The 27,814-nt window shown below is 53.1% G+C and overlaps 1 protein-coding gene across 1 annotated transcript in view; it reads left to right on the plus strand.

Moving 5' to 3' along the window:
* VWA5B1 (von Willebrand factor A domain containing 5B1) overlaps positions 1–27,814 on the plus strand; it is a 72,558-nt gene that overhangs the window by 38,868 nt on the left and 5,876 nt on the right. The window contains exons 11-21 of the mRNA XM_039509567.1: positions 1,147–1,349; positions 3,644–3,758; positions 6,962–7,147; positions 8,512–8,707; positions 9,967–10,160; positions 14,240–14,462; positions 16,291–16,608; positions 20,161–20,298; positions 21,453–21,587; positions 26,787–26,861; positions 27,581–27,650. Coding sequence (XP_039365501.1) covers positions 1,147–1,349; positions 3,644–3,758; positions 6,962–7,147; positions 8,512–8,707; positions 9,967–10,160; positions 14,240–14,462; positions 16,291–16,608; positions 20,161–20,298; positions 21,453–21,587; positions 26,787–26,861; positions 27,581–27,650 — 1,853 coding nt within the window. The remainder of the gene's footprint in view (positions 1–1,146; positions 1,350–3,643; positions 3,759–6,961; positions 7,148–8,511; positions 8,708–9,966; positions 10,161–14,239; positions 14,463–16,290; positions 16,609–20,160; positions 20,299–21,452; positions 21,588–26,786; positions 26,862–27,580; positions 27,651–27,814) is intronic.

The following is a 27,814-nucleotide window of genomic DNA, read 5'->3' on the forward strand; positions in this document are numbered from 1 at the left end:
AAAGAGCTGATCCTGCAGACTTCATCAACCCAGCCCCCTTCTCCAGCAGGTGCCAGGCCTTTATGCCTCTGAGCCGTCGCCATGCTCACTAGAAGAGAACCACACATCCTCTTGCAGCCCAGTATACTGCAGGGTGGGGGTTTGCACACCATATAGCATCAGACATTGACAAATGGGATCTAGCCTTTCCATAAAAAGGCTACGGTACGTGCCAGTCATTCACGCCTATAACGTTACAGGCATGAGGCCATTACCTCCTGATGTCTGGGTCGATGGCCCAGATCACCCTCAGCTAAGACAAATCCCGAGCTATGGGCTGAAAAGCACTAAGAGTTCCTTAGGGTGTGGATTAACAGGCACAGAAAAATGCACACAAAGTTCTGTGTATACCTTGTACAGCCCTAGACATCCATGCTGCTATCACAAAAGATCCTGTGCGCTGACTTCCACTTTTCCCCATTCATACATACAGTGCAGGACCTTCACTGTGGGGCCCATGCACTCACATGTACCGCTGTCACATATGCACCCTGCAATTGTCTTGATTGCTATTATTGTTCATTTACAGAAGCACCTGCTACGTGCGAGGCTCTTTCCTAGCACTGAAGAAGCAGAGACCCCGCTCTAGGGAGCTCACTGTCTAAGGACACACACACAGGTCTACACAATCGCAGATGCCCTTGCACACAGAGTGAAACTACTCCCTTGCAGAGGGACAGCATTGGCACCTGGCCCAGGCACCAGCCCTCTTTAAGTCCTAAAAATCAAGCTTATCTGGGATTTCTGTGTTGCACATGCCTTGCGCTGCCCTCCGTGTGGGGTGAATTTCACCTACAGAAAATAGCTGCAGATGCATTGGGTGCATGCCTTTCACAGAGGCAGCGTGGCTTGGTGGTTAGAGCAGGTGACCGAACGTTGAGAAGATGTGGGTTGTATTCCCAGCTCTCCCACTGACTTGCTGTCTGACCCGCAGCAAGTCACTTCTCCTCACCAGGCCCCCATTTCCCCCATCCGCTAAAATGGGGGTGTCGTCATCTCGTACCGTGCTTTGGGATCCCCAGACGAAATGGGTTATATCAGCGCTCAGCATCAATCAGTATTTACCACGATGACTCTAGCTAGTGGGTGCTTCTGCTCCCTTTGCAGGAGAGTCTGGCTCTTGCGTGTGAGAGCATCAAGAAGATCCGGGCGGATATGGGTGGCACCAACATTTTATCCCCTTTAAAGTGGATCATCCGGCAGCCCATCCACAGGGGCCATCCGCGCCTGCTCTTCCTGCTGACCGACGGAGCTGTTAGCAACACCGGGAAGGTCATTGAGCTGCTGCGGAACCACTCTTTCTCCACCAGGTATGGATAACTCTGGGATCCTCTGGCATATGGGACAAAAAGCAGCACGTAAGGGACTCGGAGTGCAATGCGAGCAGCAGGCCTCCATCTTATATTTCACAGTCATCCCACACTCAGAATGAAAGGCAGGACGGTAGCTTGTCGTAGCAGGGTTTGGAATGGATCCCAGAAGTTCAGGTGCTTTTCTGGAAGGTCATCCAGACAATCTGAGCCAGGGAAACTGGGCTGGCAGTTTCACTAGAGCAGCCTCTTTGCTGATGTCTTCTGCTTGCAGGATTGACCCGAGAACAGTCTTCCTTGCAGTCTTTTAATACATCTGGTTCTGAGTCCCAGCTGGATCTAGTGCGGGGCAGCATAAAAAAATCAAATATTCTGAAAAGCAAATGTGAAAAGCAGTTTAAAGGAAATGCATGGTATTTATGTGACATAAAGAGAACTTGTGGAACTCATTGCCACAATATATCATTGAGTCACATGTCCTGGGATGGTTTTAAAAAAAGGATCTGACATTTATTAAGGGGGGGGGGCTGTGCTAAGATTTGCAGCTATGGTGGGGATTGAGTCCCTCTGGTATGCATGAAAAAGCGTAAGTATCAGCACCCAACTTCCCACACTTCCTGGGCCAGCGCGCGTTTGAGGGGTGTGTTGTGTGAGGGGGGGTAAGATGTGAACTGAGTGTGCACTGGATGGTAATGTTGCCTTTCCTGGTGATTTCCTTGCACTGATAGGAAATGCAATCAAGCAACTTTCCCTGTATGTTTACTAAGGTCTTGGCCACATGTAGTTATCAGGGGAATAGCAACTGCATTTTAAATACACCCCCTACTTTAATCTCACTTAACTTCCAAGTGTAGACAAGCCCTAAATCCATTCAGAAGGGGCATAAATAACAGGATCTGTTGTTCTGTCCACACAATGAAACCTCCAGGCCTTTCCATGAGATGAGGGGCATCAGCGGGGAGCGAGGAAGGAATTCCCCGCCCTGCAGGGCACCGTATTGCAAAGTCAGGTGGGTTCTGGAGGGGTTTGTGCTTTCCCCTGAAACAGCTGGTGCTGGTCGCCATCGGAGAAGGATCCCGGATTAGCTGGAGCGCCAGGCTGCACACCTTTCCCACCGGACAGGCTGCTGCGCAGTTTCAGAAACCAGAGAAACAGAACAGAAAAAACAAATGATCAGTTTCCCTCTCATCCTCGAAGATTCTCCCTCCCTTCTTGTGTCCATGCCCCCCGCCCTCCCCTCCCCTTCTGTGGGGCCAGTGGGACCTCCAGACCCCTCACTCCGAGGGAGGAAGGTTCTGCTCAGACTAAGCAGCCCTGAGAGGTAATTGCTCAGGGTGTTCCAGATGGGCAGGGCTGGAGAAGAGCAGAGGGGAACAAGGTGCTGGGTGGGCGGCGGGTTGTGTCTCCTGTTCGCCAGTCCTTAGACAGTCCTTTCCTAGGGGCGGTGGAAACCCCTGCTCCAAGGCAGGAGTGTGTCTTAAACAGACGGGGACAAATCCTGAAAGGTGCTGAGCACCTGCAACTTCCATTGACTTCTGTTCAACCCTCCCGGCCTCTCTTAGAACAGCTGCCATTTCCCTGTGCTCAGTTCCCATGGTCATCGGTGGGAGCAGAGCTGAGCCCTTAGCCGATGAAGTGAGACCAGTGCTTCCCTGCCCGGCACTAGCCAGCCAGGCCCCAGCCCCAGGGGTTTTCCTGCCAACTCTTGATCACAGGCTTCAGCCAGGAGCAACAACAACAACAACAACAAGGGAAAGGTCACTTCAGCAGGGCCGGGAAAGCACTGGGCTGCTCTTTCCTTGAGAAAGTTTATTTGAATCCTGAGCAGCGCTAATCGCCAGGTCTTTAGCGGTATCGACCGCAGGACTCGGCTGGGGAAACCAGCAGCCTGTTTGTATTCAGAGAGGGAGGGAACGAGCTGCTGCAAAAGCCGGCAAGTGGAGATAGAGGGCGGGGGTGCCCCAGGGCCAGTGCCCAGCAAGCCCGCGTCCCTTCGGGTGCCAGCGGGGCGGCATCCCCCTCTCGTTTCGTCCCCTTTTGACCGGGGCTGAGCAGTCAACGCTAAACAGCTGGCTGCCTCGCTGCACGTTTAGGCACCTCACTGGGGGCTGATTTCAGAAGGGCCGAGCGCCTGCAGCTCCCGTTGAAGTCTAGGGGAGCTGGGACTGTTCAATGCTATTACATTGCCCAGCCTTAGCTGGGGGTAGGGGTCTGATCCCACACCCGGCCTCCTGCTCTAACGGCCCCTCGCTCCTCGCCCCTGACCTGTATCCTGAATGTCCATCTTTCCCCAGGTGCTACAGCTTTGGCATTGGGCAGCAAGCCTGCCGGAGGCTGGTGTGCGGGCTGGCTGCCGTGTCCAAGGGGAGTGCAGAATTCCTGGCCGAGGGCGAGAGGCTGCAGCCAAAGGTACTGCTCCTCCGGATCCCTCCCATCGCCGGCTTTTCCTTGTGGGGAGGGGGCAAACCACGCAGGGCTCAGAGCTTGGGTCTGTCTGGATCGGTGCCCCAAAGACTGGAGGCTTCTCTGCACCCTAGCAAAGCTGGGCTGGGGCAAGGGAGCAGCTGTCCTGCAAAGGGGCTGGGCTGGGACTGCATACAGAGGAGCGAAGAAGGCGGATGGATGATTTGCTGATTTGACAGACCTGCAGCTGAGCAGGTGGGTGACGGCAGGGGTCACTGAGGGGGTTTGTGTCACTCCCTGAACCCAGGGATCGCTGTGACCAAGAACTGCATTGCAGGGATGTTTCTCAGGCCCTGACTTTGATGTTAACGTCCCACAAACACGGCTCGTGGGAAGAAGGATCAGGATGATCCTGAACACACCAGCACGGAGCTGTTGGACCGAATCCCCCCTCCCAACCTCTCCCTCTCCTGAGCTGAAATTCCTGTAGGCCTCTCTGGACTCAAACAACAACAACATGGTCCGTTTCCCAGGGGAACAGACATGTTGCATTTTAGTGAACATCTCATCTCATTGGGGCGTGGGGGTGGTCACAAGCTGCTCTCGGCACAATTCCTTGCTCTGGGCCTGGCTCGCCAACTCCTACACAGCGTGTGGGCGAGGAGAGAGGGATGGAAAAGAGCCTGAGTGTCAGACTCATTGGGGAGTCAGAGCTTGTGTGCAGGGAGGAATGGAAGCGGTAGGCGCGACACGCTCCTGGTGGCAAACGAAACAGAGGACTTGGCATCCAGGCAGCTAAGTAACTGTGAAGTGAAGTCAAAATCCCCCATTTTGCTCAGCCCAGCCGCCTGGAGGTTCACAGGGTACACGGAAGGGAAATAACCGTGCAGTAGTTATGCTGGTTAAACTGACTTTAACGCCGGCTGGGAAGCAGTTTCGAGGTTTTGATGTCTGGCTCCCATGCTGCCAATGCCATAAATAAGGGGGCTCCCTGCACCTGTCACTTTCGCTCCACAGAGTTGCATTACAAGGTTCATTATTCACAGCCTCACTATTCCCACCTCGCCTGGTTACAGCCTGTCTCACTGGCAGCGTTTGAGACCCGACACCCATCTCTCTCCTACAGCATTTACACTCCAAACTGGGAGTTACGGTTCCTTTATCATCTGCCTCCCCTCCACTTCCATTCCCGTTCTTTTGGGGTTTGTCTACACTGAAATCATGGGGTGGGGAGGGGTGATTGCTGCTAGTCTAAACACACCGGAACTAGCTTGGATTAATCAGTGAAGTCCAGGAGGGCTGTACAGTTACCTGGGAGGCTAGGGCATGCTGCAGCTTTAATCTGGAGCTAACTAGATTAAACTAGCTCAGGTCTGTCTAGACGAGCTGCAGTCACATGCCATGATTGCAGTGTAGACACACCCTAAACCTTTTGCATTTCCGCACCTGACCCCTCTGGGATAGAACGCTCAGCTCTCCCCAGGAACAGTCATTGGGTTCATATGATTTACTGACATCAGTGGGAGACCGAGATTCACCCTTCTTTGTGCATTAACTTTGACAGACTCCCATTGGTTCAGTCCAGCCTAGCACCAGGGTCGGAAATGCCAGCTGTAATGACATGTGTCACGGAAAGGGCCCGATCCTGTTCCCCCTCTAGCCTGTGAAGCACTTTCAGAGACAGAGAAGCACAAGCGCCTGTGTTATAAATTAAGCCCCAAGACAGGAAAGGGTGTTTTCACAGGGCTGTTAATACAGGCCTCACTTGTTATACAGATGGTCTTCAGCCTTCTGAGGCATCAATTAATGGCCCCATCAAGCACATCCTGGTGTGTCTTACAGATCCTATATTGTGGACATTGAACCATATGGAAAGTTTAAAATGCCCTGTGTATAAATCTCTTTTTAACTTCTCTCTGCACTCTGGAAAACAGTTCCTAGTGGGAAAGCAGTGACGGATGGAGAGCAGTGACGATGATCATAATGGTCCCTTCTGATCTTGAATTCTATGATTCTATGATTCTATGATTTGCCTGTAATATAAACATGAATATTAGCCTAGATCTTCAGCTAGCATAACCTGGCATAACTCCATAGAGGTCAGTGGGGCTACGTTGATTTACAGAGAGTGTAATTGACCCCAGCTGGCCCAGTCCTGAGCTACCAGTAGCCTCTTTGTGTGCTTGCGAGAATGGCTCTCTGTCCTTGGAAAGACGTGATGACATGTTGATTCCGAGCGCAGAGATCTCTCGGGGCCTGCACTGGAGGCTTGTTTGGAACGCCTCAGGGAGTTCTCTAGAGAAAGGCAAGCGTGTCTCATGGCTGGGGAGATGGGGAAGGGATGGCACAGAGTTCGAGCGCACTCCACACGGTGTGTGAGTGATTAATGCCTATGCAAAGCAGGGACCTTCCTGCCATCCAAGGTACCAGAGTGTTATCCTGCAGCAAAGGCATCTGCTGAAATTCACACTGAGGATTTTTGGAAACGCACCCATGGTTGGTTTCATTGCCCCCGGTGTAGGGGGCTTGGCAGGGCAAAAAGGAAATTGGCTGGAGTGCAGAGGGCTGGTGGTAGATGGCACGATTTGGAGCAGCCTCAGGGATGCTCTAAGTTGCTTTCTTGGCCCAGACTGGTGTCTGGCAGCTGAAGGATCAGGTGGCATAAACCACCTGCTCACTCTGCTGAGGAGTTTGGAATACTGGAGACAGGAATACTGTAGCAGGTGAGTTCCCAGGGCCCTATCACTCCCCTCTGGTGTCTCTCACCCTCATGGGGCAGGCGGGGATTTCTGCCAAAATCAGTTTGCCCAATCGGCCAGATGTGTAAAGGGTGGATTTTTTCCACTTTCCCCTGAAGCATCATGCGTAAGATGCAGGCAGGAGACAAGAGCAGCTGGGCCATCGGCCTCTCCCTGTGTGCTCAGCCTGTTCTGTCAGCTAGACTCAAGACCTCACATTGTGATGGGCTCTGGAGAGGACAATCGGTGACTCTGAAATCCAGGTGGGAAGGTCTGTTTATGTTCACTGTGCAACACATTGAGACCCCCCCCAGCATGTTCACACACTGACATACTCACCCACGGGTGCATGCCGACACGCTCAGGCATCCATGCACGCGCGTGCTCACAACACGTCCCCGCACACTTGTTCACAACACCTTCCCCTCTGCCGTTGGACAGTCCACATGGGTTTGTGCTCTGTCCTGCCAGATGATCAAGTCTCTGAAGAAAGCGATGGCACCCGTCCTGAGTGATGTAACCGTGGAGTGGGTCTTTCCTGAGACCACTGAGGTCTTGATCTCCCCAGTCAGTGCCAGCTGTCTCTTCCCTGGCGACCGGCTGGTTGGGTACGGCATTGTCTGTGACACGTCCCTGTACATCCCCAACCCCAGAGCTGTAAGTAACCTCTGACTGCCACATTCCCCAGCCCCCACGGGAATGTATGTATGTTTGTGCATTCAAATGTGTTTGGGTGTGCACGTGCATGGTGTGTGTGAATACGTGTGTATGTGTGAGTGTGCCTGGGGCGTGGGTGTGTGTATGCGGGGGTGGTGGGAGAGCCAGTCACACACACTCTCACTCTTCCCCGGTGTGGAGACTTCGCTCTCAGATATGAGTCATGAAGTGAATGTGGCTGTACGGGGCACCGTGGCTGGGAGCTCGACCAGCAGGAGTTCCCAGCTTGGTAGCCACATACTGTTGCAGGGCTGCTCTCCCAAGGCCACGGTGGCCCTGACTTGAATCCTTCTTGGGATATTACGCTCGTCACATGCACAGAAAACTCTGCCACCAGACAAGGTGTCTTGCCGAGTGGCTTGCCCCACTTCCATTCACGGGTCAGCTGTGCACCACTGAGGTGCAGGAGGAAGGGGGGAGTTGTTTGATCCCACTGTGCTGTGTTCTCTTCCTCTCCTTCCCGAACATAACACAAGCCAACAGAAGACCCAACAGTCTTGAAAAGCACCAGCTGTAATCACCTGAGGCATAAGGATGTGAAGGGATGAGGCAGGAGTGTTGTAAGCAAGACACGAGAAGTAATTCTTCCGCTCTGCTCTGGGCTGATTAGGCCTCAGCTGGATTATTGTGTCCAGTTCTGGGCACCACATTTCAGGAAAGATGTGGGCAAATTGGAGCAAGTCCAGAGAAAAGCAACAAAAATGATTAAAGGTCCAGAGAACATGATCTCTGAGGGAAGATTGAAAAAAAAAATGGGTTTGTTTAGTCTGGAGAAGAGAAGACTGAGAGGGGGCATGATAACAGTTTTCAAGTATGTAAAAGGTTGTTACAAGGAGGAGGGAGAAAAATGGTTCTTCGTAACCTCGGAGGATAGGACAAGAAGCAATGGGCTTAAATTGCAACTGTCAGGGTGGTTAAGCACTGGAATAAATTGCCTGGGGAGGTTGTGGAATCTCCATCGTTGGCGATTTTTAAGAGCAAGTTGGACAAACAGCTGTCAGGGATGTTCTAGATAATTAGTCCTGCCACGAGTGCTTGGGAATGGACTGGATAACCTCTTGAGGTCCCTTCCAGTTCTCTGGTTCTACAATCAGGGACAACGGGGGAGGGGAGAAGGGGTATAGGACAATTGGATAAAGGGAGAAGGGGCACTAGACATTGGGTAACTGGGCACTTCATCAAGAGGTGTAGGGATAATGTCCGAATTGCTAATTCCGTGAATATCCTGAGCCCTTTCCAGACCCAGCAAGCCAGAGCGGATGCAGCATTCCAGCCCAATTCTTCTCTTTCCCTTTCTTCCGCAGGACAAGAGGCGGCGCTACAGCATGATGCATTCCCAGGAGTCAGGCAGTTCCGTTTTCTTTCACTCCCAGGAAGAGGGAGCTGGCTCGGACAGCTGGAGCTATCCCAAGGACTCTGAGGGGGGGTTCCCTTCAGAGCGGACCCCTGATCTCTTGGTGGTTGGTGGAGAACCAAGGAGAGAATCTGACCCAGATACTGGTCAGTTTCTCCTTGTTGTAAACCCGATAGCATCACCCACTCCTCTTCCTGATCATTGCCTTTAGCCACTGGTTTGTCGCTTTCAGATAACATCCCTTCAGCTGTATCTCTGGAGAAGTGGCAGGGGTCTCTGGAGAAGTGGCAACAAACCACACAAAGCTCAGAGACTCCATTTGGCTTGGCTGCTTTTTCCAAACATGTCTGGGAATCGAACTGGGAACCCACTGAGAATAGCCATCCCCGAGATTTGCAGCACATGCTGGGCTCTGGCCCTGGGACTATTATTGCAATGTTTACGCTCCGTCTCGTAGCCAAAACCATCTGCACTAAAAGGTTTCCTGGCCTCTTGGTGACCCTCTGCAAGGTTTGGATCAGGCCAAATTCCAATTCCAGATGTAGGATCTTCCTGAACCCCATCCCACTGCTAGGCAGCCCGATGAGTGTATCCCTCTGGGGACATGCCAGGCCCTGTTGCTTCCACAAAGGGAGGGAGAGGGCTTAGATTAGGGGACTGGGAATCAGGACTCTTTGGTTCTGTATTCCTGGATCTGCCACTGACTCGGCCTGCGACATTGTGCAAGTCACTTTGCCTTTCCCTGCCTCACGTTTCCCATCAGCAGAATGGGACGAATGTTGTTTACCTACCTGCCAGCATGGGGAGAGGACAGAGGTGGGCAACTCTTTGCCTAGACATTCCTCAGACTTGCAAAACAGTCCCTTAACAAGGACCAAAGTCACACTCAGTGAGGAGAGAGGAGTCTGGGGCAGACGTAAAACCAAGGTCCTGACCTCATGGGCATTAACAAGTCCCTGGCACTTTTCTCAAGGCTAAGGATATTGATCCTGTTGGCCCAGTCAAATCCCAACAGTGTCACGGCTCTTTTCCCTCCCATGTCAGTCCTGGGTGCAGGGATTCCTGATTCAAATAGGGATCCTTCAGGACGAAAGCCGCTCTATGAACGTAAGTCCATGTACTATATTCCAAAGCTTGGCCGCTTCATGCCTGGGCCACCCCTGCGTATGAGCAGTGTGGAGGGTTCTTTTCCCTGGGTCTCTCAAGCGGAAATCTCTGTTGTCCTTCTCCCTACCTGGTTTCTCTCTCCCCCATCCAAGGTCCATCTTCCCAGCAGAGTCAGGGCGATTCTCTGTGGAGTTGGTGGGAGTGATTGGGCGGGAAGGGGTCTCCCACTCTCTGGGGATGTTAAAGACCTGACTGGCATTGGCTGGTCCCGCCGCTGATCAGCTCTTCCTTCGAACAGGGCTGGACCCTAAATCCTCCTCCAGGCGAAGGGTGTACAGCACCAATCAGATTGCCAACCCCGAGCCTTTCAAGAGGGTCCTCACAGCCAGCGATCCGAGCGCAGCCCTGGGGAAGAATCCCCTTCGCAAAGCCCACCTACAGGATCTGTGCCCGCTCAGCCCGGAGCCACAGCCGTGGCCAGCGGATTTCCAGGTAAGGGCCGGTGCTGGGCCTCGATACACCAGCAGGGGCCTCGCCAGGGTATCCGCGCGCTGCTGCCCCTCTTGTGCCGGCACAGCCTGGGCCCTGCTTTCTAGCTCGGAGGGGCTCTTTTCAGAGCACACGGCAGTGTCACTGCTGAGCTCCTGTTACACGGCGTCGCTCCTGCCCGATGCACCATTTTCTTGCACTGGAGCCTGGAGATCCAGGACTTACATTGTGACTCCCCAGCTCCAGTCTCCAGCACAGAAGCTGCAGGGTAAGAGCCTTTCCTACCCCCCGTCCCCTCAGTTCCCCTGGACACTCTGGCCTCCCGGTACTGTGGCCACATAGGGCCAGGCTTTCAAGTGCACTCAGCTCGGGTGGGAACCAGTAGCCTGATTTCTGAAGGGTCTCAGCGAGCAGGGTGCAGGGTGAGTGGAAGGAGCAGAGCTTTCCTGAAAATCTGGCCCCAGGGGCGAGTGCTGAGCAACTAAACATCTGGCCCTGGGCTCTTCTGAAAATCTGGCCCACGGTGGAGGATTCCAGCTTCCAGACCCCAGTGGCTGCTCTGCGGGGTGCTCGCCTGCCTGCTTCGCCATCTCCTCCTCCCTCTCATCTCCTGCATGACACCACCCCAGAGCTGGGGCTTCCAGTGTTGCTCCCCGGCCCCAGGGCAACCTCTAGGGTATGGGATGCTCTTCAGTGTGCCTCGTCCAAGGCCTCCTCTCCCGAGGCCCTGTCTCCAAACCCGCTGCTATAGTCACACAATGCTCTCCTGCCCACCTTAAAAGCACACTCAGGTGACTCCGCCCATATAATCAGGTGCAGGGGCAGCCTTGCAGCGGCAGACAAAGCTCCCAGGTTGGTGGGGCTCAGATCTGGGGTGCGCTTGTGCTGCAACGCGGTGCCAAGAAGAAAACTTTGCTGCCAGAAATAAAGCCCCGCAGGTAGAAAAATCCTGTCCAGATTTCCAGCGGGGGGCGCACGACCGGTCCACCACTTCTTTTCATAGCCTGGGCTCATGGGTCTTGTTGGCATCTCTACTGTCTCCTTCATCAGCGGGGCCTGAGCTCCGCTCTGTTGTTTGTTGGATCCTAGTTATACCTTTTAATTCTTCTTGGGTTCATATTTCACCAGAGTTTGGCTGTAGCAGCACCTGTGTGCCTCACAGCAGAACACAAAGTTAATCTTGATGCAAATCCCCTGTTAATATACCGCCGGGTCCAAGGCAATGAAAGATAGGCTACAAAAGGAGCCGGAGAGGAAAAGTCTGCCCCAAGCACGTTTCCAGAGAGATTTTGCTTTCATTCACAGTGCTTTCTTTTCACCTAGACACAACAGGCTACAATATCCCCAGAATGAGTTTGCATCAATGTCCCAGTCATTCTGATCACTCCCACACCTTAACAACCATTCATTCCCTGGTGGTACTCCACTGGGCCAGAGAGATTCAGATGTGCCTGAACCCCACCCATTGCACCTGAGGCAGGGGACAGAGGTGGCTTTGTCACATTTTTGCTCCCCCACCATCCCAGAGCCTGCTGGGAGCTAATTCAGCCCCTGGTTCAAGCTAGAGCAGCCTCCAAGCTGCTCTAACTTGTGCCAGCTGGAACAGCTTCCTAGTGCTTGTGGGCCCTTAGGGCCACCTATGCTTTTTACAAGAGAGGGCCGGGGATATGCTGGGAATGCTGAGTGGGAAGGGTCCGAGGTTCAGCCCACAAGAAGGCTGCTCACTTCCCTTCAGAGGTCATTATAAACTGAAATGAAAAGGTGAGGTTCGCTGAAAGGGTGATTTCTGTGGTCTGCGGTGAATCAGAGGCATTCAGTCCCCTTTGAACCTGATCTCAGCGTGACGATTTTCAGGCAAAGGGCTGGAATGGCTTGCTCCGGTGTTTGACATGCCTGAGGTGGTCGCCTTCGAAATCAGTGTCCGCAACAAGCCTGGGCAGACCGGAGCAAGAACAGCTGCTGCTGCATCCCTGTTCCCATGACAACCCTGAACAGGGTATCTGAGGTCTTTGCTATGTTTCTTCTCTGCCACAGGTTACAGAGATTGGCAGGGAGGGGAGGGGGGCCGAGGGAAGGACAAACGGGGCGATGGAGGGCTGTTAAAGAGAGACAGTAAGAGTGGAGGGAACGGATGAGTAGAACACGGGAGAGGAATTATTCTCTCAGCCTCAGGGGTAGAGGGGGACTGGGTGCTAGTCATGGAACGTCACTAAGTCCAGGTATTTCTAAGGGGTGGTTAATTACCACCAGGGTGGATGCTTCATTCCTTCTGTGCTGTAGGGCTGGCGAGGTATGTGTGTCTGCACCGTTACGGCCGGCCAGGCCCCAGTCTCTGTGCACTGTGGGGGATGATGATGTTTAGAAGACGATAAGGAGAACAGGGGTTAGACACGTGTGTTCTGCTTGGTTTTAATAGCTGCCTTGTTCTGCGCCATCTCTCACACTGTGGGTGTGTGTGTGTGGGGGGGCAGCTTGACATTTTCAGAGATGTGAACGCAGAGTTCTTCTCCCCTCCCGCCCAATGCCCACACCACAACTGGAAAGGAAAGGTCAGAGCGTCAGGATGGATGGTTTAAACTCCCAGACACTTCCCTGATCTCCAAGGAGAAAGGCTCAGGAGGGGAAAGAGCGAGTGGAAACGTGCCGGCAGTAGCTCCCAGAGAGAGACTTTCCACTGAGCTCACATCAGATGCCTCCTTGCTTAGGCTCTGCCACCTCAGGGGCATTTTCAGGGGTCAGGAGAAGCCAAACTCAGCTGAGAACAAGGGGGAAGGAGTGTCCCTTCATCACAGGGAATTCCCTCCGACCCAGACAGAGCGGGCTCTGGACAATCGAGGAGCCGTGGGGAGCTGGAAATGAGTTTGGTGATCCGCAGCCAATCCACAGGACAGGAGACGGGCCCATCATCCAAAATCCACTGTCCAAACTGTTCTGCCCTCACTCCCCTCCATTCTTGTGGGCAGTTGTAGAAGAGAGGCCAAGGGTTGAATGGGTTATGGAAACTGAATGCCCCCCCCCAAACCCTAGAGAGGACCCCACCTGGTCAGGGCAGGGGTATTTGCACCGGAGGCCAGGGCAAAGCTTGCCACTGCCATGCTGAGCTTGGTCTGTGAGGAATCAGAGGATATCGGCCTTCAGGGCATCTTTCTGCAACACTAGGATTTCTGTCTCTCTTGCTCCCAGGAATGGAGTGTCTGTACAGAGACCAGCCTTAAAAATGCTGGACAAAGGTATGAATGCTGCCACCTAAGGCCTGCTCTGCACTAGAAAATTAAGCCAGCTTACCTATGCTGCTCAGAGGTATGAAAAATCCCCCCTCCCCCAGAGGGGCATAGTTAAGCCAACCTAGCCCCCAGCATAGGCAGCGCTAGGTCGACCTATCGGGGAGGTGGAGCACCTACCCTGGGAGGAGAACCCCTCCCGTCTGCATAGGTAGAGTCTACACTGAAGCGCTGCAGACAAGCCTTCAGGCTTAGCAGAGTCGCTGACACAGGGATCTGTTTCTCTCCCTTTCTGCCCACCCCCAAGGGACTATTTTAAGGAGGAAGAACGCTGCTCAGTTTTCCCTTTGTAACTAAGTAGCTGGGCCCCAGCCTGTCTATTTTGTCCATCTCTTAGTTGCCATGTGAAGTAATTAAAAGAGCCGGATTGAGGAAATTCACATTTATCCTTCCACTGGTCAGGGGAAGGCGCTGCCTCGATGACTCATTCCAGCCCCAAAGGGAATGCATCTGGGGCATGCACTGAGACATAAATCCCAGTCGGTTGTCAGGGGACCTTTGTGGGGCGGTGGTGAAACACTTGTGTTCAGTAAACAGATGCCATTTCACATGTCAGCGTTTTACATGTCTGACGAGCCAATGGGAGAGCTGGGTCAGGAAGGGACTGGGTCAGACACAGGTGGGTAGGTGGTAGGATCTCGCCTTCCTATCAATCCATCCATTTCCTACACAAACCTCTTCTTTCCAGTGGTCTATCGTCATACCCCCCCCCAACAGTCGCTGTGCCCGTGTCTTTCCTAACAAGACCCCCACCCATTGGCCATGCCCGTCTATCCCACTCTGCCCTTTCCCTGTTCACAGCCTTTCACCACCAGCCCCTACGTCGCCACCACACGGATACGAGGCGCCGGCGCCAGGAGGCCCTCTCTGCTGCACCAGAGCTGCATGTCGTTTTGTCAGGATGCAGACGCTCCCCACCCACAGGATGGTCTCCAGCACATGGTTCCAGGCAGGTGCCTGGGTCAGCCGGAGACCAGCTCTCTCCTGAGATCCTCCTCGGGCAGCCGGAGCCCTGGGGATCAGGGTAAGTGACATCCAGCAGGTTGCTATCAAGAGGGTCCACCTCTGGAGCACAGCTGGCCTAGCCTGTCTGTGCACCTCCCACCATAGCACCTTGGTGCCTGTATAGGTAAATTGGGAAACATTTGGTCAAATCGTAAAGAGGCCAGTGGCAAAACTGCTGCCCCAACACCCCCCCTCCTGGCTGAATATGGAATTGCACCACTTCTTGCCTCAGTTTCCCCACCCCCCCCTTTCTTTTGGCCTACTCCAGCAGAAGAGGGTCCTAATCTTCAGCCAGACCACTTTACAGAGTCTAGCCCCTTATTATCCTTTACTAAAGCCCTGCAGAAATGTAAACAAAACAAACCTTCAGCCCGGCTGGGCTCAGCTGGCCTCCTCCTCCTCCTCCTCCCAAGTACGTCTCATCCTCTCCCGTTTGCCCCTTTGCCTTGTCCAGGCTCCTGGGCATTCAACAACCTCACTGTCTGGGCTGGCAAACTCCTCTCCTCACTCAAGGCTCCAGGCAGGTTCCAGTTCCTTAAGACCCTGGTGTCCAATCAGGCTTCCAGCTCCCCCTTGGAGTAGCTGCTCTGCTCTGTTTCCTCAGGCTGCTTCAGAGAAAGGGAACACTCCCAGCCCCAGTGCTTGATGAGGAAAAACAAAACCCTGCAGCTGGGCTTTCTCCCTAATCAGGCCTGGTGCTGCCTCCTGGTGCCCCCAGCCTGGTTAATTGGCTTCTTAACCCTTTCACAGCATGTGTGGGGTAAACCAAACTTTGTTTCACTCACTGGACCAGCTCCGCAGCTGTAATAAATCAGCTGTGATTGGGGGTGCAGGCTCTGGGTTGGGGCCAGAAATGTGGGGTTTGGGGTGCGGGAGGGGGCTCCAGGCTGGTGCAGGGAGTTGGGGTGCAGGAGGGGGTGAGGGCTCCGGCTGGGGGTGCGGGCTCTGGGATGGGGCTAGGGATGCATGGTTTGGGGTGCAGGAGAAGGATCTGGGTTTGGGGGGCTCAGGGCTGGGGGTCAGGGTGCAGGCTTACCTCAGGTGCAGCAGGGCCAAAGCAGGTTCCCTGCATGTTCTGGCATCACGCTGTGCCGTGGAAGCAGCCAGCAGCAAGTCCAGCTCCTGGGGGTGGGGGCAGGAGGCTCTGCGCCCTGCTTTTGCCTGCAGGCACCGTCCCCCCAGCTCCCATTGGCCTGGGTTCCTAGCCAATGGAAGTGCAGAGCCGGTGCTCAGGGCAGGGGCAGCGCATGGATCCCCCCACCCCCTCCTGCCTAGGAGCTGGACCTGCTAGCTGCTCTCAGGGCGTAGCGCGGTGCCAGGACAGGTAGGAACTAGCCTGCCGTAGCCCTGTAGCATCACCGCCTGGACTTTTAACGGCCTGGTCAGCGGTACTGACCGTAGCCACCAGAGTCCGTTTTCGACTGGGCATGGCAGTCGAAAACCAGACACCTGGCAACCCTATTTGCACTGCTATTGTGTCTTTCATCCAAGGGTCACAAAGTGCATTACAAACACAAATGAAGACTCAAGGACCCTGGAAATTGGTATAATCCACATTTAACACGGGGGAAACTGAGGCACCAAGCAGTTAAGTCACCTGCCCAAGGTCACACCGTGAGTCATTTGCTGTCAGATACAGAATACAGGAACTCACTGACATCGGTGGGTGTAACGGGGAGCAGAATTTGACCCCAAGTGTCCTTATAGTCAATCCTGGGTTCTAACTCCTACTCTGGCATGTTGTCAAAGTGTTCCTCATTTGGGCCACCAGTGACAGCAGAGGATGGGAGACAGCCTGGCCCTTCCCTGTGATGTTAATTCATTATGTGCCTGTTGCTTGCCTGCAGAATCTGCCCAGCACCCTTCCTTTGCCTTTGAAACAGAGACTTCGTCAGACTGGGATCCCCAAAATCTTGATCTCAGCTCCTCCAGGGGGTGCCCGCGCTCCCCCAGGGCCACCTGCAAGGCGGTGGTGAAGGGGTTAAGGAGTAATGAGCCTGTCCAGTGGGAAATCACCTTTGACATCCGGCCCCTGTTCCAAGACAGAGAGAGCCGTGAGAACGGCGAAGGGGATCTGTGGAACGAGACCTTCCACCACTTGGCGGCCAAGTCCATCATCCGGGATTTCGAGCTGCTGGCCGAGAAGGAATGTGAAATCGAACACGGTAATGCCGGCGTCCTTGCCAGCCAGCCTCAGTGAGAATGGAGGCCCAGATTCCCAGAGCTGGTGTAAACCAGTGCAGTTGCAGTAGCCTCAATTATACCACGTCAATTTACGGCAGCTGGGGATCTGGCCCGCAGTGTTATCACATGTTAACGCAAGGTCACATGGTGGAGATGCACCGTGGCCACGTGTTGATGCTCCATGTGATGATCAGAGGAGAGTCCCCCCAAGGCTGGCCTCATGCCCTCTCTGCTTTTCTCCAGCTCACCTAATTGCTCATTAAATATCCCTGCTGCATGTTAGCACGCTCCTTCTCCTCTCCCTCTCCCCTTCTCCCACACTCCCCTGCTTCCCACATAGGGCTGCTAGCTGTATTTTTAGCGGGTTAGTCACGTTGAGTCGTGAGCCCAAATCAAACGCTTTTAGGACTTTTGAGAACCATAACACACCACCTGCTGTTCAGCCCCCTCCGCCATGGAGTTGCAATTCTCAGGGCCTGGCTTTGAATGGAACATCAAATGGTTCCGTTCAAAGAAGTATCGAGAAGTTTAGACTCTACCAGGAAATCTATCACTCCTAGCGGAGCTGTTTGGACACGTCTCTGAACAAGTCTGTGAATTAGCCAAACCTCCTGGGCTGGGGATCTCTTGATCGCAAGTCCCCTTGTGATATTTCTGCTATTTCCCAGTTCTGGCACAGACAGAAGTGCAGAGAACTGTTCCCCCGCTCCTGGAATGTCATTGTTTCTGCCTCCAGTCCTGGCCCAGAAGTGCAGAGGCCTCTGACATGAAAATGAGTGGGCTGGGAAAGGAAACCGACAGATTTGAGCCTGTTTGGCTGTGGTTTGAGTTTGGGGTGTTGCTTCAGTGGCAGGGGAGGGTTATTTTTAATTTGCCCATCCAGGTGGGAGTCAGAGAGCCAAATTCTGCTCCGATTCAAACCCACTGAACTCCGGGGACGTGCATGTGCGGTAACTCAGCACAGAATTGGTCTGAAAACACACTCTCCCAATGACACATGAACCAAAAAGGCATTCACTGATTTCAGTGAACTTACAGCAGGGACGAATTTGGCCCCCGGGAGTTAATAAGGAGGCGGCCTTTGGCACTGTGGAACAAGAGCCAGTGAGATGGGAGAGAGGGCCGTGGGGACACAGGCCCAGGAGCCAGCATACAATACTGAGCTCTGTCAGCTAGCAACGTCCTCTACTGCAGGCTGGTAGCATCTCTCCGTTCTTCATCCCTTTCTTGAAGTAACCCAAGGATGAAATTGTCACGGAGAAGTAAAATCAAATGCACGCATTAAGAAACAAGGAGAGAATCACTAGCCAGCCTGGAAAGGAGGAGAAGATGCGATTATTTAGATGGGAGCTGGGTATGCATGGGCAGCGACTGCGGGTGCGCTGGGTTTGCTGCTGGGCGTGGCATAGGAGCTCTTCTCTCTCTAGCGCCCCCTCCTGTTGGTCACTCTGGTCCCATGATGCTCTGCCTTTTCTCGTGACTCCGTCCCCCAACCTGGTCACACTTTAGTCCCATCCCTTCTGGGTATCAGAAAGTCCAACAACTAAGACTTCAATGTGCTTACAGAAGGTTTTCTTCCTTCACTGGAGGCCTTGTGGTCCTCAAACCCATTTTTGTCTCACGGGTCTCAAAACTCCTTATCCTGTGTTGTCCAGGGCTGCACACCTCCTTCCCAGTGATGGGTAGGGGAATCCAGGCCCCCCAAAGTTCACCCTGCTTTCAGGGCCAGGACTCGCATGGCTGTCCCCTGGACTCCCCCCAGAAATCCCAAACCAAAAGTACAACTTAACCCAACTTCTGCTCTCCTTGGGCTTAACCTTCCACAGCTCCTCAGTTAAATGCCTCCCAGGGCTCTCTTCCTAGACATCGAGATCCTGCCCTGGTATCAGGACTCATCACCAGAGCTTGCGCCTACTCTCTCCTGGCCTCCTGCCAGACTTGTCTACTCACAAGAGGATCCCAGTATCAACTCTTCCCCTGAGTTTCCTCCTTGACCCTCCCAGCTTCTCCACTGTCTAGTCCAGTGATACACAAGACGGCGGCTCGCAGGCCACTCTTTAATGTGTCTCCTGCGGCTCTTTGCAGCACATGCTATTAAAACACCGGGCGCTTTTACTCTGTTATTAACCAATTAAGTTATCAACTTGCACTAAGTTCTTAACTTATTTGCCATGAGACTATTATATATGTATATAAAAAGCAAAATATTTCCCGTCATACTGTTTAACGCCAACTAGAACGTATAGTAAATGAAACAATGAATTCACACGACTGGGGCTTTTTGGGGCTTATCACTAATTTGACTCCTGAACTGCCATGGCCACTGCTCTAGTCCCAGAGAGTGATTGCAGAGTTCCTCCCTGCAGCCCCCTTCTAAGCTTAACTTCCCTTCTTTATAGTCACCACCCCAGCTGGACTTCATCTTTAATTAAGCCTGGGCCATCCTTTCCCCCTGCACTGTATCCAGGTAGCATATTAGCTCTCAGGTCCACGTTAACCTTTTCATTGCCTGTGTGGGCACCTCATCAGAGGAGCACAGCTGAAGCTGGGTTGGGCTGCTAATTGGAAGCTTGTGACGTGTGACACCTCTAGGCTTGGCCTGTTGACCCAAGCAGGGATGGTTTGTTTCATGGTGGCTTGGTTTGTTGGTGGGCTCAGAGGTGTTTTACAGCAATGCATTGTGGCGCATCACTTTCCAGTGGTGTGGTACGGATGGATTCAGAAACATTCAAGGGCTTTCGAAAGGCACTGATACCAGCTGGTGCCAGCCCCAGCAAGTGCTGGCTGTGATCCCAGCTGTGCTATGGTGGCAAAGAAACACTGGGCCATTCAAAGGGGCCCAGTGCCTCAGATCACTGAGATCCTTGAGTTAAGACCCTACGGCTCAGTATTAAGGGACAGAAGAGCTGGCAGCTTGATTGAGCCCATCGGTCAGAGCTGGCTGGCTCCCTAAAGCTGACTCAGCACTCCCAGACAACCTGCCCTGCTTCTTGAATAAAAGCTGGGATGGGGTCTTGGAGGGCACACAGTGAGAAAGGCTTTCTAGGACACTAAACCAGGGGACGGAGGGAGAATGACCACCGTGGGGAATCTAATGGATGGGCCCTCGCACCAAAGCCATCTCTCTCCTTCTTTCCCTAGGCCGTTCCCCTGTTCTCAGCTCTGTCCCACCTGGGAGGAAGCTCCAAACGGGCCGAGTGCCTGGGATGATTCTCCTTGGGCAGTAATATTGGGCTGGAGGATGCAGTGTCTGGCCCTGGAGAATGGCACTATCTAGTCAGCAGCTTGCAGCAGCCACAGAAATTTTCCCCATGCTGCCTCATGCTATTGTGCCTTGATCCTGCCCCAGAGAGACCAGAGCTCTGGGCAAAGGGATATGCCAGTCCCCATGGTCAGTTCAGTCCTGGGCCTGTTTGCTGAGAGTGCCAGTGAGGAGGTTGAGGCGTGTGGGTGGCTTTTGTGATCTAGGCCCCAGGAGAGGGACTGAGCCCACAGAACTCATGAATCATAACCTGACATCTCTCACCCCACAGGGTCTGGGAGGCGGTACCAGGTAAACGCTGTGCAAACCAGCAGAGCCTGCAATGTCATCAGCAAGTACACGGCCTTTGTCCCGGTGGACCTGAGCACCAGTGGCTACCTGCCAACCGTGGTCGAATATGCCAATGCAGGTAACAGGACACTCCAGCATAGTGTCGTTACTGGGCTGGGGCTGGCACGCCTCCCACACTCCCTGCTAATCTCCTGAGCCCCATTGCACAGGAGTGCGAGGGGCCAGCCTGGGGGTGCCATACGGGAAACCTGGTTCAGACAGCACCTCAGAGCTTGGGCAGGGGAAAAAAACCAGGCCTGCCAATGTGGTAATAATAACAAATCCATTCTCTTCTGGGAGGTTCGGGGCAGCTGAGCCCTGGATCTCCAGCTACTCCTTCAGTGCAGGTCTCCATGGTGTTCATGTGTCCATATATCCTGGTCCCAGAGGTCCTTAGTCTTGGGCTATGATTGAGCTCTCCAGCACTGGAGCCCAAGGGTGTGTCTGCCCAACTTGGAGGCCAGGGGCTTTCCACTCCACCATGCAGTCCTGACCGATCACAGCCAGCTTGGGGCCTGGAGGTGAAGGGGTCTCTTAGCCTGGGCTGTTCTGAAGGCCCACAGCCTACGACAAAGAGGTCATTGCAGCAGGCAGGGCCACCCAGAGGATTCAGGGGGCCTGGGGCAAAGCGGGGGAGCTGCAGCGCTTGTACTCACCCGGCGGCGGTCTGGGTCTTTGGCGGCATTTTGGCAGCGGGGGGGCCCTTCAGTCGCACCATGTCTTCGGTAGCACTGAAGTGCCCCCCGCCGCCGAAATGCTGCCGAAGACCTGGAGCGACTGAAAGGTCCCCCCCGCAGCCCAAATGCTGCCGAAGACCTGGAGCGCTGCCGGACCAGGGCTTGCGGGGCTCCTGCAGGGCCCAGGGCAAATTGCCCCACTTGCCCCCCCCTCCGGGCAGCCCTGGTGGCAGGAAAGGGGGTGTGGTTGGTTGGAGAGCAGGAGTTTGACGAATGTACCTCTCTTGAGAGCCTGTGGCCAGTTAGGGGAGTGATGGGCTCTCCGAGGGCTCCAGGCTCTTGGCATAGAGTGAGCACCACAGAAGCGGCCTGCTGCTGAGGAAGGAGTCCCTAGGCCAGACAGGAGTACAGTAGCCGGTCCCAGGGCGAAGGAGGGTGCCATTGCTAGGCTTGGATGCCGTGAAGTGACTGATTTCACCCAACTCACTCGATTGGCATCGTGTTTGTCCGTCCATTGGGAACGGTAATGCTGTGAATTCCCTTTGTTCATACCAAGGGCCAGCATCCAAACAAGGTGGCCAGCGGAGCTCAGGCTCAGGAAGCAGAAGGCACCGAGTCTTCTCCGTCGGACTTGGACGCACCCAGTCGACTTGCGGCCAGGATGGCGCAGACGATGGATTTTACAGCATGAGTAAGATGGCAGCCCTTCTGGGGCTCAGTATTGTAATAATTGATTAGAACCCGTGGGTATGATCTTTCATAGGACGTGCACTGACACATGCTGTCAGCCCTCTCCATTTTTTTGCCTCTGGTCGGTTTTCTTCTTCTGGCCTTTTCTTTAGCTCTGATGCCTGTTTCTTGAAGGGCAGTAACAGCACAGAGTTTAACTCCTATTAGCAATAACAGCATTTTCAGGATGAAATCCTGACCCTAGTGAAGCCAGTGGGAGTTTTGCCATTTGCTGCAATTGGGCCAGGATTTCACCTCAGGAATCTGTAATCTGAGCCGCACCAGGCCAACAGCCACAAACCCTGAGTTACAATGCCCTGGCTAGCTCCAGGGTAGATGAAAGCAGTCTATCTAGGCTATGCCCCATGTGACAAGATGGCCAATGTAGTATGGTGGGTCCTGCACTTTTTTTGGTGTGGGGCTAAGATGCCATCCCTTTCCCCTGCTCTTGGGGCCCTGAGGGCCCCACTAGTCGCCCGGGAAGGTGGTAAAGGAGGGAAGCGGGGAAGGGGTCTGGGTTTGTGCTTTACTCTGAGCCCCAGTCCCTCTCAACCCCTGCGGGTCCTTACCCTCTTCCCCCTTGGGTGGGGTACCTTCGGTCCTTAAACACTGCAGGAGGGAGTCTCCCTCCCCTGCTGGGGCAAGGTCTCCCTTACTCCGGTTTTCTGATCTTCCAAGTCTCACAGCACACCTCCAAGCTCCAGTCCTCTCTCCTTCCTCCTTCTCCCCTGACTGCCTCAAGCAGGGGGTTTTATTAGGTTGCTAACAGGGCCTTAATTGACTCCAGGTACTCCAATTAACCTGTATCTCAACCCTCCCTAGTCCACAGGAAACCACGCCTTAATTAGCCTAGGGCTTATATACTTCCCCTCCACCACTCTCCCACTGCTCCCTGGCCCTCCTGTATCACACCCACCCGCTATAGAATTGTCTCTGTCTTTCCTATGGCTAAGATGAGAGGCGGTTGGCCAACGGAGACTCCTGCGACTGTGGGGCTTGTTTCCGATCCTTAGTCCGTTCACGTCTCCGGGCGGAGTTCCTCTGGGCAGCGTCCGCTGGCTCCCTCGACACCTTCGAGGAGCAATGGGTGCTGTCCGGGGTTCTCTGCTCAGTGTCCCCATCAGGATCCCTTCTTATGACCCTTTGACCGCACTCCTGTCCCTGTTCTTTTATTCGTTGTCCCCCGAAATTAGTGGGTTTCTGAGGCCCTGTGGGACCTACCCTTAGGCTGGGGGGGGGGATCCGTTAGCATGGGGCGGGATTTGCCCGCCCCGTTTCCCGGAAACCCAATAGATACTGCCATATGAAAGGTCTGATGAGGAGCAAAGCATGTGGTCTGGACAGCTAACCATGTTTCCGGCTGGAATCCATCTCTTGAAACAGGGCATCTATAAAAGAACTTACTCTGAAATGCTCAGATCACGAGAAGTAACTCTTGCTGATGCTCTGAGGTTAACTGACAGCACAACACAGGGGACATGAGGAGCTGAGCCTGCTGTAATTAGAGACTAGGGGACTTCAGACACTTGACTGTCTCTGTAAATCTCCTACTAATGAAGATAAGTTAGGTTGGACTTTGTCTCACGCAGTCATGACTGCTGCTGAATTAAAATGATCTTCTCCTTCAGGGATAAGGAAAGAGCTGGAATTCATGATTGTTTGGAAAGTAACTGTGCTGAAAAATATGTTTTCTCTCTCAGAATATATCTAGAATCAGCTGAGCTAGGTCTCTGCACAGGGCTGGTCTAGGGGGTCGCACAATAATGTTTTGAACTCGCTATACATCCAGATGTTGTTATATTGTAATGCAGGCGTTTCTATGATCAGCCCCTGGAAAGGAAGAGTGGCCAGCTCTTCTTATATGTATTGAAATATAACAATAAATACAAACAACAGGCAGGCTGAATCCATAGCTGCGGAAATAGGCTTAGCTTTATTGAAGTAAATGGAGAAAACAGTTCAAGTTATTCGCATCAATTACACTTCACTGATTGACACGTGTATACACAGGTATGTCGGCTCTGCCAAGCTGGAGCAGACCAATGGTCCATTTAATCCTGTATCCTCTCTGTGGCCCTGGGCAAAACCAGATGGTCCAGAGGAGGGTATAACCTCCTCACAATGCACCAAATTGTGCAATCCTCTACCACTGTGGAGGAGAAGGATTCTGCCTGACCCCTACTAATAATCTATTTATTCTTTGGACTGTGAGGATTGTCATCTCTAGCGATTTCTGCCCTAGCTAGAGGGACCCACAGATGCTATTCGGAATTGTCCAATTAAACACCTAATCCTTGCTGACTGTTACTGCAGGATTTGCATCCACTGTCTGAGGTTGATGGTCTTTAAAATTGGGTTGTCACTTCTCCTAGCTCGCATCCCCACACCTTATCAATGAAAGACCCAACCATAATGATGGTAGCTGAGTCCAGCCCACCCCCCTGCCCAGTGCCTTGATACTGGATGCCTCAGTATCCCAATATGCCCACTGTTCAGAGTTGTACTTTGACCAGGTTTTGGCCCCTCCATAAAGGCTTCAGAAATCTGCCCCACCAGCCCTTGTTTGCTCTAGGTTCAGCTCACTGAAGATTAGACCTTGGCACCACTCATATTGTTAGACTTGCTAAATAATCCAGTGGGCATTTGCCCAGGGCCACAGAGAGGATATAGGATTAGATGGACCATTGGTCTGTTCCAGCTTGGTAGAGCCGACATACCTGTGTATACACGTGTCAATCAGTGAAGTGTAATTGATGCGAATAACTTGAACTGTTTTCTCCATTGACTTCTTTCCAAGCTACCCAGCTTCTCAGGGGTAATTTGACCTGAGAAGCTCAGTTATCAGCAGTTGATCACTAGCGTGGTCCCAGTGTGTACTCCAGGTTCCTTGGCAGCACAGGGGAGATACGAGTTGCATTGGGAGGATGAGCACAACGGCTTGGATACTAAACATTTCTGAGACACTGAAAGTTTTCCCATCACCGAGAGCAAGAGAAAGAGGAGTAAACCTCTGGCTAAAAGAGAGAAAAACACCATTCAAGGAAATTCAAAAAGCCAACCAGGTGCAGCCAATAACATCTGATGATGTTGTAACTTGCTTCCCATTTTCTTTACGTGCTCAGATAAATCACATTTCTCAAAACTCTTTGGGTATATTTCAGAGTTTGAGGCTTATAAATGCTAGATTTTTTCCTGGAATGAATAAAATACAGACTGTCTTGGCATGCACATTCCTGTAGCACCTTCCATTCCAGCATTCCTGAGCAGTTTCCAGACCTTAAACCACACAGCACTCTGGAAAATGGGATTGTCCCCATTTTACAGAAGAGGAAACTAATTTTTATGACTTGCCCAAGGTCAAATAGTGACTCATTGGTAGAGATGGGAGTAGGAACGACTCCTGCTCTGCTCCAGGTTCTAGGCCACACTCTCTTCCTGGATTAGAGTTAGGGTGACCAGATGTCCCGATTTTATAGGGACAGTCCCAATATTTGGGGCTTTTTCTTATATAGGTTTCTATTACCCCCACCCCCGTCCCGATTTTTCACACTTGCTGTCTGGTCACCCTAATTAGAGTAGACTAGAATGAAGGTCACAAGAGCCTAATTGGTGGATTCAGATCTGTAGAGAGACACACAATGTCTGATCCTTTGGGAACCTCCTTTTAAAAGGCTAAATAGCCTCAGGTGCTCATGCCTTTCAGTTCAGTAGGACGGTACAGCCAGCTCCACCAAGACATGTTAGAATGCATCTTCTGGGGTTGGAATTTCCTCCTCTTCACCTTTTGAGCTCTGGTTGTCCTAAGCAGAGCTAAGGTCCATTGAAGGAGCCCATCAGGCGCCATGAAGAGAGAGTAGATGTGGCGGAGGTGCACATGAAACAAATAGTGATGACGATGCAGTGGTGATGGGTGAGCAGGATTTGGCGGGGGTTGAGGGGTTGGGAAGCAGGGCTCTCTGTTCAGGATTAGGGTTTGGTAAAGGCGGAAGAGGGGCCCAAGGATGCTGAATGTGGTTGTGATGAGGCATCTGCCCCACACTGGTGGAGGAAGGGTTAAAAGCAGCCCTGGGGAGGCTGCGCAGCAGACAGCCAATCAGTGAGAGGCTGCAAGGAGCAGCCAATCAGGGAAGAGCAGGCCCATATCTAAAGAGAGCTGCAGGGCAGAGGAGCCAGTTCCCCCTTGGGAGCCCTAGGAGAAGGTACTGGGTCCCTGATGGGCTGAGGGAACTGCCAGCACCGGGGACAGAGCAGTGCTGGGCTGGGTCAGGGGAGCGAGAGGGAGCTCCAGCCTGACTGGCTGAAAGACTGAAGCCGGGATACGGGGTAGAGAAGGTGCTAGGGCTATGGGAAAGTGGCCCAGGGAAACGGAAGGTGGAGACAGTGGAAACGGACAGAGCGTGGCTGCCATCTACAGGGTCCCTGGATTGGGACCCGGAGTAGTGGGTGGGCCCGGGTCTCCCCCCTGACTTGCCACTGAGGGGAGTGGCCAGTGAAGGGCCGCAGTTTGCCAGAGAGGCGAGTGTCTGGACAGAGGACTGCTGCTCCCCCAGAAGGGAGGGGGAGAACAGAATGGGGCACGGCCGGAGGGCTCTGTTCTGGAGAGGATGCCGCGATTCTTGAGGCGATGTGCGTCCGGAGCAGAAGTGACGGCAGGTGAGACACCTCCAGAGGAGAGTGCCCTGCGAAAAGACTGTGCTAATTCCCAGAACGACCAGGAGGAGGCGCCATGGCAGTGAGGCGGAACCATTACAGTGGTTAATAGAACTGTCACACCTTGTAATCCTGACATGGCGCTTTCCCTCTCAGTGTAGCTATGGCGATGGTTTTGATTTGGAGACTGGTGTCGAAGGTAGCTACATCCTCAGCTAGTGTAAATCAGCAGAACTCCATTGAAACCAATGCAGCTACGCAGTGTACACCAGCGGAAGGTCTGGTCAAGCCATGGTATCCAGGAGGAGGAGGGAGATGGTAGTCTGTTGTGGTGCCAAGGGTGACGAACAAGCTAGCAGACAGACAGGCAGTGCTGGCTGTTATGGAGGAGGATGGTCATGCTGAGGGCAAGGGGGCCGGTTGTGACCCTCACTCTGAGGCCAGGGTGATGCCGACACATGGTAATGACGTGGAGAAGGGTGATGTGGCCATTGTGCTTCTGCTGTTGCAGATGCAGATGAGAACAGCCTGTCACCAAGCAGTACACCCGCCTCTTCCGGCTGGGAGCGCTACAGTGTCCCGGAAGGTAAGAGCAAGACATGCACAGGATTTCTCAAGGTTGCCGTGGCACCGCTTCATCCGACTGAGGTTTCAGGTTGAGCTGAAATTTTTTTAAACCTGCCAGGATCTAAGTTCAGGGTTCTGTGCTTCTCCTGCCACCGCTGGTCACAGCCAATGGCAGGGCAACATCTTTCTGTGCCGAGCCAAGGGTTGGTGAGAAAGCTCAGACTTCTGAAGTCAGGTGTCGGCAGCTCCGTACCTGAGAAAATGATTTTCCAGCTATTGCATTTTAACATGTATTAGCTGGTACATCTGGTGCCTGCCCTTGACTTTGGCTGGTGATTTGGGCTCTTAACTGAATTATTTAGAACTACTTTGGCCAACATTTTTTAAACACTGGTGCCTAAAATTAGAGACCTAAATCCATATTTAGGCAGCTAAATCAGTGCTCTGATTTTTAGCGGTGCTAAGCATTCAGCATCTCCCAGATAGCCTTTCATATGAACAGCTCAACATTTTTTTGGAGTGGTGGTGAAGTATCATCATCTCCATTAGACACATGGGGAAACAGAGGCAGAGTGAAATGAAGTAACTTGTCCAAGGTCACAAAGAAATTTAGTATCAAAGCCAGGAATAGAACCCAGGAGCCCAGCCTCCAGCCAGCACTCCCTGAACTCTCTGATTAACGCTTCCTTGATGCTAGATGTTTCCTCACTTCAACGTTGGCTCTGTATTTCTCCCCAGCTCCGCTGCAGAGTCCGTCTGCTTCCTCTGCTCACTCCCAGAAGTCCATTGATACCCTTTTTTCTGCCAGGTAAGGGGCAGCAGAGCATTCTCTGACTCAATGAGACCCCAGGATGGGATATTCCACTGCTCAGTGTTTTCTTCTGGCTGTGGGTTTGACAAAAAGAACCCACACAAGGGAAAACCTGTAGGCTGTTTGGGGGTGTGTCCACATCAGGCAGATGGGCAGCTGGT

This window comes from Mauremys reevesii, linkage group 21 (genome assembly GCF_016161935.1).
Source record: "Mauremys reevesii isolate NIE-2019 linkage group 21, ASM1616193v1, whole genome shotgun sequence".
Taxonomy (NCBI): Eukaryota; Metazoa; Chordata; order Testudines; family Geoemydidae; genus Mauremys; species Mauremys reevesii.